This window comes from Poecilia formosa, unplaced genomic scaffold (assembly GCF_000485575.1).
Source record: "Poecilia formosa unplaced genomic scaffold, Poecilia_formosa-5.1.2 Scaffold363, whole genome shotgun sequence".
Lineage (NCBI taxonomy): Eukaryota > Metazoa > Chordata > Actinopteri > Cyprinodontiformes > Poeciliidae > Poecilia > Poecilia formosa.
The window spans coordinates 116,496-128,957 of record NW_006800302.1 but is presented as its reverse complement, the minus strand read 5'-3'; the positions used below and the strand labels follow the sequence as shown (position 1 = coordinate 128,957).

The following is a 12,462-nucleotide window of genomic DNA, read 5'->3' as shown; positions in this document are numbered from 1 at the left end:
AATGTGTATATTAAGACTGAAATAAACATTTGTATTTATGTAAAATTGTGACTCATTTCTTTATTTAATGTGCTCAGTTTTAAGACAGGGATGTAATGAGACAAAATTACATCCCTCCATGAATAGGTCACATGTTTGAGAAGAACATGCAAACTTTACATTTTAAGTCCCTAATTGAGATTAGAACTAGCTGCAGTGTAATAAATAATGCATAAATATTACTGTAAACTACTTGGTCAATTCAGGTAATATCTAAAGTGCTGTGTCTTACTTTAAACAAAAGAAAGAAAGGATGCAACATTTTATGAATTGTGGAGTGGCCATTTTAATCCAGAAGAACATTTGAGGAAAAACAAAAATAATGCAGAGGAACTACAGAAGTTGGACAACTTTTTGCAACCCTGATGTGATGTTCTTAATGGAAATGGTTGTAAAACTAAACATTAAGTTATTCACAGGAAAGATACATTTTCAAGCATTTTTCAGTTTTTAAGTACATGTTTTTTAATAGGCAAATACCACCTTTCACCATTTTCTGCATAGAGAAATACAATGATGGAAAAATACTTAATGTTTTGATCTGTAATTGAAAATTTTTCTAATATGAAAGTTAAATTTGCAAGTTTGAGACTGACCCTGTTTTGTATTATATTTTAAATATAAAACTTGTATTGTTTAGAAGGTTTTAATTAGATTCACACATTTCAGAACAACATTATGTGGTAATAAATAACGACTGTGGACAGATAGCCCAGGATAATACAACCGGAGCGGGAACATTATGAGTTTTAACCGTTGTGAGCTGCAGCTGAAGCACGCCTGTATCTCCAGTACAGCCCGGCAGGGGGCGGCATATCTGCTCCACCATTGACTTGCTGCACTATTTGATCCCGAGAAGAAGAATTCCAAGCGAACCCAAACACTGCGGTGGAGTTGAGTTTAAAAGGTATCTGAAATGTTCCTGAAATGCTTAATACAATATTTATGAGACAGTTTTAGTAAGTCGTACGTAGATATAATGTGTTAGAAGTAAAGCTCGGTAGTGAGCTGAAGTTACAAGCGTATTTATTGCTGCAATTTATGTCTTTCTCATTGTTAGCCTAGCTGAAGTTACAAGGTAAAAAGAAAATAGAGGAACTTTGAAATAAATTAATTTAAAACACACAGATTTTGGTTTTAGTGTGTTTTATATCTGTAAAATGGTACTTGTTTTATTTATCATATAGTAAAACGGTGAGTATTGTTACTACGGCCAAATATTATCACATTATGTAATCCGAATATTAACTAATAAGGTGGACTTGTTTTCCAAGTAAAATGTAACCTGTGAGTAGAGCTTCAATATCAAATATGATTTTAAAAGCAAAATTATCCTAAAACATACAAATGTGCTGTTGTAGTCTCCTTGAGAATATTATTCCTTTGTAACTATTTTACAAGGACAATCTTAGAAGTTGTTTGGCGATGATACAGCAAACAACTTCTAAGATTTTAAAAAATCTGGGTGCACAAGTTTAAATTTAACCCTAATTTTCTCTAATCCACATTTAAAACTATCCTTACAGACTCAGTTATACATATGTAATCCCTGAATGTTTACAGGTTGTTGTATAAGCAAGTTTTATTAAAGTTAATCAGTTTCATATTTGGAAACCAGATTGGATGTGTTCAGCTCCCAAACTTGTTGGAACACCCAAACGTATCAAAGTTTCACTCATTTGACCCAAACTGTTCCCTTTAATGAAAACAAATTCATCAGGATTTTCATAAATCATCGCAATTCAGCTGGATTATAAACTGGGAGATACTGGAACACCGGGGCCCACGCTTACTCATGAATTAAATCCAAGTACCTAAAACATAAATCTAAAACCTGGTTTGAGATTCCTGTTGTCAAATTTGATTAAAACTTTCATTGGGAAACTAACTTTTATCTTAAAAAATAATTTGAATTTTTAAAAATCGTAAGAAAAACATTTATGTAGATGAAAAGATTTGAGTCTGATATTCATTCAGTGAGGAACCACATTTTGTACAATAACATTTTTTATCTGTAAAGTTAATTCCTGCATGAATATTTAGTTGGCTTACTGATGACCTCTGTGTTTGCCCTTCCAGGATGCCTTTCCATTTTTGCCCACAATGTGGGATGAAGCTACAGCCTGATTTCAGATTCTGCCCATCGTGTGGAGACAAACTTCCCAGCTCTCCTGATGAAGCTGGACTCAAGATTTCAGCTGTTTCTTTAAAGGACGAAACAAAAACAACTGAAACTAACTCAAGCCCTCCTCCGACTTTGACCTGTGAGCCAACAGTTGTTTGCAAAACCCGTCAGTGTTGTCTGTAAATGTAAGTTTTTAGGATTGTCAATGTGTTCATTCTGCAGCTCCGGGCCGTAAAACTCCATCTCCACTGTCACCTCGATCTTCTCTGAGAAGGACCCGTAAAACCCTGGAGCAGGAAACACCTGCCAAACCCGCCGAGCCTTCATCATCTCCAGTCAAAAATGACAAGACTAAAGGTAAAAAAAATATATAGAAAAATGGTAAGAAATGAAAGAGAAATTATAGTTTTAGCTGCACTTTCTGACCAGGAGGAGGAGAGAGTGAGAGTTTGTGGTCCTGAACCTGAACATTCATGGTTTGTTTTAGCAGTTCAGGGTGTTGGGAGTGAAACACCTGATAAAAAGAAGCAAATCGGCAAAGTCAAAGCTAAACCAGAGGCAATACCAACCTCAGAAGCCGGATCACCTCCTGCTGTGAAATCTCCTAGACAGGGTGAGCTAAAAAAAAAAAAAAGTCTGCTTAATTTATCTATTTATACACAGAGTGCAGTTAAATATGTTAATTATTTATCACATTACAACCTCGAATTTCAGAATCACAGAATTTTAAAGTGAAAGGAAAATTATGGCTTTCAAAATGTAAAATAGAAAAATTGTGATGTGCCTGGTCGTTAAAACCTCTTTACTTTTATAGCCCTAAATAAAATCCAGTGACATCAGCTGCTTTTTAAAGAGACATCATGTGTGTAATTTAAAATTATTATAAATCCAGCTGTCATCAGTGGACAATCAGCACTTAATGGAGCTCTATGAACTCAGTAGACAGGTAAGGGACAAAGTAGTGGAGAAGTTTAAAGCAGAGTTACGTTATAAAGCACAAGTGGATAAAATAAGTTTGCACAATTACAATGCCATTGCTGCAGTAAAATGTAAACTCAGATATTAATGCAGATACACATCAGACTGCTTGTAAATGTTTATGAAAAATAGGTCACAGTTATTCTCTCTTGTGTGTTGCTCCATCACATAAAATCTCCACATTAAACTTTAAACTTTGTGGCTATAAAATAACAAAAGTGGGCAGTGTTGCAGATGGTTAATAGAAAGTCCAAATTTTCTTCATTTTTCCAGTCAGGGGAAAAGGGAAACTTTCGAGCCCCGTTAAAAATGAAGCAGCAGCAGCAGTGGGAAGGACCGCATCTGATGAAACGGCAACAGAGGAATCAAAGACGGAGCGCTCCGTTTCCTTCAAGTTTCTATCAAAGAGTAAGCTGCACTTATTCACTTCTATGCTACTGTCATTAAATCAAACAGTGCAGTATTTTCTCCTGTATCATATTTGTTTTGTTAGTTGTTCACAGAAGATATCAGACTTATTTGGAAAAAATGTTTGCTAGACTTGAGAGCTGGAGACTGCAAGAACACAAAATCTTACCAAGGATTTTTGGTCTAATATCTAATGAAAATATCTTAGTACGTTTGAAATAAGACAAAATTAACTTAGTGGCAACTTTTCACTGAGATATGGGAGCTTGTTTGAAGTCAATAATCCCTCAATATTGATTTTTTTAAAAAGTTCTACTTCCACAAATTATTTAACTTGTCAATAACAATTATTTATAATATTAGAAAGTTAGTTTTGCCTTATTTCAGGTGTACTGAGATATTTGCACCAGAATCTAGGTCAAAAACAACTGGTAAGATTTTGAGTTTTTGGAAATTGTCTGTTGCTCTTTTAAGTTTTCTCTACATAACTATTGGTTTATGTTTATGACATATGTTTATGTCAGAACATGGCAACATGATAAGGAATGGCTACAATAAAGATGTGAATAAACAAAAAAGTATAAGGAAGGACACTATAATAAAAGAAAATACAGAAAATAAGTATGTCACATGTACATATTCCAGTTTTAAAAATGTTTTTGTTTTTCTTGTATTTTTAGCATTTTTTAAAAAGATATTTATTCTAAATCTGTTGGCATATCTGGTTTAGCTGTTTTTCTATGGCATTCCTGTTATTTATGAAAATAAATAAGTGAAGACTTTAGTGGAGAGATCAGTTTCTAATCTTTCTCCTCGTTGTGCATTAGAGTTTTTTTTTTATTTGTCTGATTTTGTTTGCTTTACTTGCTATTTTCTAAATTGATGAAGAGTTTGGTTTAAATTGCAACATACTCAGTTACTTATATGTTTTTCCTTCCAAGCTTTATAATTATTCATGTTTTATGTACATCTATAAACAGCAGTAACAGGAGGCTGGAGCAAATCGAAGAAGGCAAAGCATGCGTCCTCGCCGGAGCCGCTGCCGGAAGGGGAGCAGCTGACCGATCAGTTGGGCAAGACGTGGAAACTGATCAAGCTGATTGATCAGAACATGATAGAACTCCTGTACGAAGGTGAAATAATGTGATGTTAAAAAAAAGGTATCAGTAGTTGAATAGTGTCTTTTTTTGCAGCCACATTTGTTGCCTTCCTTTGTAAAGATTCATACAAAACCTTAGAGTAAATTAATCTTCTATTGGAGTTGAATAATTTCAAATTCTCAAATCTAAAAAAGCAATCCAGCTTTTACTTTGAGTACATCTATTTAGTGCATTAGGGAATTGTTATGTTTGACAGAATTAATGTTTCTCTTCAGCTCATTCTGCTGCTATTTATACAGGAGAGATGGCAACCTGTCCAGAGAACCATTTTTTCCTCCGGTATTTTATTTTTATGTAAAATTATTTCAAAGAGTTTGTAATGTCATGTGGATAAGCAGTTTCTACAGATCACCAATCCAGTTAAACAAACTTCATACCTTTATGTAAGATGCCATTCGGTCAGATACTGTAGATTAGTTTATAGTGGAAATAAGTTACATTAATAAGTTGGTAGTTAAGTTCAGAGTTTGCAAATTGTTTGACTAAATTCATGCTAAGAATGGCTAAAAAATGTTTTGGTTTGAAATTTGATCAGCGTGTGAGATTTGTGTTACAAACGATCTTCTTCACGTTGTATTTGCAGAAATATGGCAGAGTGAGCGCTCTTAACAGCAAACTATCTGTGACGTATATTTCTCCGGTAACCATGGCAACAAGAATTTGGGCAGTTAAGGAGAAAGTAAACGGCTCATGATTGATGTACTCACGTACGCTCTCTGTCTTCGAAAACTTTCGTCTTTTTTTTCTTTCACAAAATCCATTCATAAAAGATCTTAAATTAATAAAAGTAAACTTCCTGTGGAGACCTTTAGTTGTTCGCTGGTTGTCCAGCTACACATTGTCACGTGTTCTAGCTCCTAAACAACCTGTTAGAATGTCCAATCGTTGCTATGGAGACTCTGGTAAATCACTTATTGTTTCAGACTTTAGTCAAAACTTATTGGCATTGAAAAACTTTATTCAAATTTTAACCTTTGGCATGTATTGGTATTTAATAAAAATGCAGTTAATTATGATTAATTAGTTACAGCTTCTAATTAATTTAATTCATCTTTTTAGTCTGGTCCAGACTAAAAATCTGGATGTCGCCATTAAATGTGTCCATGTCTATAAAGACCGACAGTTGGACATTTAAGACAATATTTAATTAATAAAAGGAAAGAATTTCCAGATAAACTACTTTTATTAGAGTTTGATTAATGTCACATATTTAAGTTGATTATTTTAATTCCCTGTTTTTATGTGCAGCCTTTATAGCAAACTAATAGCTTTGTAGCTAGTTTAGAACTGAATATATTTATAATTGTCTGATTCCTCATCACACACTGTTAAAGCATTTAATTGTTCTGTTAAATGTAATTATTGAAGTTCTTCGACACTAGCACTAGCTTCTTAATCTCCAGTTGATTCTGTATGAAAACAAACATCTGGAGCTTGACATCAGTCCCATTCAGTAATATTTCTTTGTACTTTTCAGTGGCTCAACCCAATTCAGAAGAAGCCGATCATATCCTCAAACTGGTCAGTGGTTTTCTGAGTCCTCTATTCATAAATTCATTAAAATTTTAACACACTGTGATTTCAATTGCACATCTAGTGAAGCTTTTTTAATGTTAATTTTACAGTGCAGAATCAATGTAATCAAACTCATTTTCTAAATTTTAGGGAGCTAAAGATGGGAGAATCTTCAATGAGCAGAACTTCCTGCAAAGAGCTGCTAAATCTGCATCAGGTAGGAGCTTATTATGGGTTGATAGCAGACTTACTGTGTTGCCACTGAGGTTTCTGCCTGTTTGGATTGTATTACAGCAGACTCATGCTTCAATATGATTTGTAAACCTTAAACAAATCTGTCATTAGCTTTCATGTTCATGTGTGATCAGGTCCTAAACAGAGTGCTAGAGGTGACATGTTGCGTGATGATCCTTGTTTTAAGACTTGTTTTGTCTGTAGTGGAAAAGTGGATCAAGCAGAACAAACTGGATTTTCTGGGGATCCCCACCTGTGTTGGTTTTGGTCTTCATGCAGACCTGTACAGGTGTGAATTCAGTCTCCATTTCCCCCTTTTGTCACGGCGTTTTACACTGAATCACATATTTCTAATTTTAAATTGTAGGTTTCTGATTTTTCCCGACATGGGCAGCTCCCTCCAATCCATCTTAGAGGAAGAAAACGAGCTTCTCTCTGAGAAGGCCGTTCTCCAGCTCGCCTGTAGGATAGTGAGTGTCATCCTGTTGGGTAGAAGCTGCCTTTATGCACTCAGGAAAACATTTTTTTTTGTAAAATGTGACATGTCTGCTCCTTTCAGCTTGATGTGCTGGAGTTCATCCATTCAAAAGAGTACGTTCATGCTGACATCAACGCAGAGAACATCTACGTCAAGCCTGGGCAGAAATCACAGGTGAAACAAAGCGTCTCAGTGGGAAACTTTAGCCTGTGAAGCCTCTGAGGAATAAAACCAAACAAATACAAGTAAAAAAAAAAAACCCCAGAAGAAACTAGAAAAATTGGCATTTCCTGCAAAAATGCAATATTTACTGAATACAAAATAGTTTTGTAGCAAAAAGTATACACAAAAAAGTGGAGGCACTGAGGAGCCTGAATTCCTAAACCATTCAAACTAATAAAACTAAAAGGCTTAGAGATTCATCCATTTTTGTGGCTTTTTTCTGATTTCTGTTTTGTGTTTGTAAATTGTGAATCAGGTCTGTTTTAAAGTTTATATATACTAATGATCATCATCATAATAGTCAAGTTATAATAATAAATAATAGTGATAATTATGTATTTTATTTGTTTAGGGCTTTTCTAAGCACTTGGTCACTTTGCTGGAACAAACAAAATACTATCATACAAAATTACAAAAGAATGTTAAATACATAGCATGTTAAAAATTAGAATTTATGTATCTATATGACAATAATATAAATGTATATATAACCATTTTACAATATTATAGATGTGAAGTTTGTCTAAATTGTTCTATTTATTCTTCAAATTAATTTTGTTTAGGCAAAAACTTTTTTTTTTTCCAGAGTTTTGTTAGTGGACCATTTTCCTGTCCACTAACTGTGTGTGTGTGTGTGTGTGTGTGTGTGTGGGCAGGTGTACCTGGGAGGATACTGCCATGCCTTCAGGTACTGTCCAGGAGGCCAGCATGTGGAATACCGCGAATCCAGCAGAATGCCACATGAGGGCGCCATGGAGTTCATCAGCCTGGACACACACAAAGGAGCAGGTGTGTGTTTTTTTATTTTTTACAAAATACTGGTACTGTCCAACTTTATTCCACATTACCTGAAGTTGGGTCTTCTCTTCTTCCTTGCATTCTGTGATTGTGTCCTTTTCCCCATGTCTTTTCTTTCTTATTTTTTCCTTCTTTTTTTCCTTCTTTCTCTCCTTGTTTTTTTCCCTCATGTCCTCTCCCATTTTCTGCCACTTTTCCTTCATTATTTATTTTCTTTCAAGCCATTTCTGTTTGCTTGTTTCCTTATATTATTCCTTCTTTAATCCTTCCTTCCTTGTGTATTCCTTTCCTTTATAACTGGATTATTTCCTTGTGTCAACCTTTCTTTATTTCCTGTATTCCTTCCTTGTCTTTCTCCCCCAGTGTCTGTCCTTCCTTCCTACTTCTGTCCTACTTCTTTGCATCCTTCTTCCTTTATTTCCTGTGGCTTTCCTCCTTTATTTTCTTCCCTTCTTGTTTCATTTTGGTCTTATTTCCTTCGTTCCTTTTTGTGTCTGTCCATCTTTATGCCCTGCTAAGTGGTTCATTGCCAGCATGTCCAAGATGTCACAAAGGACCACATCCTGTCAGCCATTAGAAAGATTTAAAAGTATTTTTGTATTGCTAAATGGTACTACACACTTTCACAATTAACATAAAAACAAAATATAAATCCACAAATTTCTTCCTCATAACATGCCAGAAGTGCCATAACTGAAACCACTTGAAAAGCTAATTTATAATAGAGGTGGGTTGAAGAAGAGATGTAGTGCAAGCTAACAAGTCTCCACAGAGGTGATCTTAAATCTTTTTCTCAGAGTTGGTAATGCTTTTGGGGTTAAAAAAAATGTTTTCACCTGAAACATTTTAAATAAAATTACAATCAGAAGCTGGTTTGTTTAAATCCTGTTTGAAAGTTGTCGTTATTTTAACTACTGGAGTATTAATGCCACATTGTGAGATTTATTTTCCTTCCTCCAGATCTCCACCCACTCTCCATCTGGTCATTTGGCAAACATAATCATAGATGTGATTTTCCTCTTGCTAATATAATTGTGATGCTGTGCAGACTCTTTAATGCAACAATCAATGAACAGGCGGGTTTCTGAGGATGAGCAACGTTGTGTTTTTTTTCTTCCATGAAAGGAGGTAAAGTATGAACATTGGTGTGTTTCAGCCCCGTCTCGTCGCAGTGACCTGCAGTCTCTGGGTTACTGCATGTTGCTGTGGCACACGGGAACGCTGCCGTGGTCTGAACTCCACCATCCGAAGCTGGTGACAGCTGAGAAACAGAGGTAAAGAAAGAAAAGACCCAAAGACTTCCGTCCTACCTTTAGTTAATTACAAGTAATATTAAAAACTTTTGACATATTTTCTGCCAGGTATATGAAAGACGTGAGAGCCCTGCTGAGAGACTGCTTTGGGAAGAGGGAAGTTTCAGGTAAACCGAAAATTAACCGACACCCAAGTTTTTGACAATGACCGACGCCATTTTGTCCATGGCGATATTTTTGGTGTTTCAAAAGACATGGAAAGAAAAATAAGCGTTTTTATAATTTTTTGGATACATAAAGGTTGCTGATGCTCATGTCCCTTTAAGACACTACGCTACATGTACAGTCTGTAGTCACATGATCCCATCCCGTCCAATCAGTGTCAAGAAGCGAAAAAAATGGTGAGGTTGAGAAAATGGAGGAAATTTCAAACGTAAAAGCATCTAAAAGCATCGCTGGCTGCTTCTACATTTGAGGAGAAATAAGAAATGCGCCATCAATCGTTTGGCAACATTTTGAAGCTCATCCTTGTTATCAATTTATCATTATCGAGGTGAAGTGATCAATATATGATATTGATTTTAGGCTACATCTACAACAGGCCATTGCAAATAAAAAAAAATTAGTTATTTTCCAAGAAAAGCTTAAATATTTGGGGGGGGGGTTATTTTTTATTTATTTATTACAAATTCTAGAACAAAAGTAAATTTCTGTTTGAAAAATTTCAAATTTATTTGAAAAAAATAAAAATCCTATATTTTCCAGAAAAACTTTGTAAATTTGCGAATTTAAAAGTTGAAATATTTCAACTTTTGAAACTAAGAACTGTTTGGGATATTTTTTTCCCCAACATTTCTGAGATTGATTTCCAAATGTGAGTTTTTTTCTAACAAATTTTCATAACCAGAAATTATTTGGGTTTTTTTCTAGGAAAGTTCTGAGATTAATCTAAAACTTTCAGTTTCTTGGTGTAAATGAATTTTTTTTCCATCTACAACGGCCTCAAAATGCTGTCGCATCAGTCACACTTGTTTTTTTCTGACCAGATGTGATGGCCTGCTGCTTGTTTATACCTGTTTGTTTTTTGTGTAGGTGCATTTCAGAGCTTCCTGACTGCAGTGATGTCTCTGCAGTACACAGAGGAACCAAACTACTCCAAGCTGAAGTCTGAACTCAGTGCTTCCCTGCAGCAGCTGGGCGGCTCGGTGGAGCAGCCTCTCAATTTGCCCATATGTAAGTAACTCCACCTGCAGCCCAGACTGAAAACGCCACCACAATGTCAGGAATCTCTGTAGTTATTTAGATTAACACCCACAGCAAGGAGCTTTTTTACCTGGTAGACCAACATTAAGTAGTGCGTGACTGCAAAGTGGAAGGCTACATGATGGTGCTTGATTTTTTTTACCTTTTGTTTTATAAATATTGTATTCTGTGAACACATCAGCATCAGATTGTTATCAGTAGCAGTCTGTGTGCTGCTACTGATAACAATCTCATGCTTATGCATTTATTATGACTTAAATTTTTTTCTTAGCCTGGCCTTAATACTTCATTGTATTTTTTGGCCTTTAAGCAACTAATTACAACTATCTTTTCAGAAAGATGCAGGAGACTCTTTTAACTCAATAATTCCTTAATATTGATTAAAAAAAGAACTAGTTCCAGCAAACAGATTATTTCACTTTTTTTTCCAAGGGAAATAATCTGCCCATGGAATTAATATTTTTCAGAGATTATTGTCTTAAGACAGTATACTGTAACTCGCAGAAATGTAAGATATTTGCAGTAGAAACTAGACCAAAACACTTTGTAAGATTTTGTGTTTTTGCAGTGTAGGATCTACCACTTTGTAATTAAATATCAGTAAAAATCAAATTGTTCTATGAAGGAGTCAAACCAGCAAAGAAAATAGTCAAATGCTTATCATATGATATAAATTAGACTTCTCACTTTCAGGTTAAAATTATCAACAATTTCTCTATTGTGCTGTTTATTTAATTGCTGCGTTATAGAAGATAATTTCTGGGGATTTGATGAAATAGTTATTTTAATCTGTCAGATGTTTTTACAATAAACAAATTGATTATTCAAAATTCTAAAAATGTAAATAAATGGCCTGTCAGATTTGTGCTTTCATTAATGACAGATTTAAAGCAGTTTTATAGAAGTAAACACATTGAATCTTTTTTTTTTCTCTCTTTCTTTCACAGAATCCAGACTTTGGAGGAAACCTCATTGTTGGTTTTAATAGCTGAATTTTTATCTGTGATAGTTTTCGATGCACTGAATCCTGAACAGTTCAAGTCTTTTGGTCAGCATTTCAAGCAGTAACCATTAGTGTGAGGTTTCTAACATAACCTGAACTGGTTTTAAATTCAGGAAGCTGCTGACACTGCTGGTTTAATGTGACGCCGCTCTATTGAAACTTCATCAGGTTGGGGAACTTTTGCTTTGCTTTTTGTGAGTTTTGTTTGTATTTTTTTTACTTCTGAATCTTTCTGAATGTGAATAAAGGATAAGGTTTACTGTTTTCTTTACAACAACATCTAGTAGTAAGTTAAAATAGATGATTTTAAACCAAATAAACAGAATTTCTTGTTTAAAATATTTGTTGTTCACTATGTTGCACATTTGATGGATACTTTATATTCTTGTATTTAAAATGTTTCCCTCTTACAGGTATGTTTGTTTTGACTTTGTCACTTCTGCAGTAACTTCTATTTAGAGCTGCTCACCTCCAGCCCAGATCCCGTCAGCAGCGGCTCTAACCCGCCTGGTAGAAACGTTAAGGAGAAGCAGAGCGAACAGTCAGCAGGTGGTACCATGTGGTACCGGGCTTTGAGCTGCGTTGCGACTCGTGGTGACAGTCGCAGTACCGTGTCTTATATCAGGATATCAGATATAAAGACAGAAATCCTTTCTGTCGGTGGACCGACTCGGACTGCCTGTAGCGAACCGGGCATTTAGCAGCCTGATTGAGTTAAAGTCAGAAGTTTTCTCTGCAGCTGAAGTGTTTCTGTGTTTCAGGGCAAAGGTAGGTTTTTCCCGCTTTTGCGAGGACAATTACAAAAATAAATAGAAACAGTTTTTCTAACTTAATCAGACCTACGTTTTTATTCACAAATAAAAAATAAATTTTTGCTAAATTTATTTAGCTAAATATTATTGCTGAGGGGCACAAGCAGGCCTCCTGACAAACGGATAAATATATATATATCTTTTTATTTAAAAAAACAAAAACAAAACCTGACT

At 35.0% G+C, this 12,462-nt stretch overlaps 1 protein-coding gene across 2 annotated transcripts; it reads left to right on the top strand.

Moving 5' to 3' along the window:
• Positions 1 to 838: 838 nt before the first annotated feature.
• On the top strand, positions 839 to 11,815 carry vrk3 (VRK serine/threonine kinase 3). 2 transcript variants are annotated; one of them, XM_007574846.2, is made up of 16 exons: positions 839 to 946; positions 2,119 to 2,303; positions 2,387 to 2,521; positions 2,655 to 2,777; positions 3,416 to 3,550; positions 4,531 to 4,683; positions 6,188 to 6,231; positions 6,376 to 6,442; positions 6,664 to 6,748; positions 6,827 to 6,929; positions 7,019 to 7,111; positions 7,816 to 7,948; positions 9,114 to 9,231; positions 9,319 to 9,377; positions 10,303 to 10,443; positions 11,421 to 11,815. In XM_007574846.2, coding segments are annotated over exons 2-16 (1,575 nt in total). In that variant the 5' UTR covers positions 839 to 946; position 2,119; the 3' UTR covers positions 11,423 to 11,815. The 2 variants fall into 2 exon arrangements, with proteins under 2 accessions (XP_007574908.1, XP_016517704.1); XM_016662218.1 differs by having other exon boundaries at positions 2,652 to 2,777; positions 11,419 to 11,815.
• Positions 11,816 to 12,462: the final 647 nt, after the last annotated feature.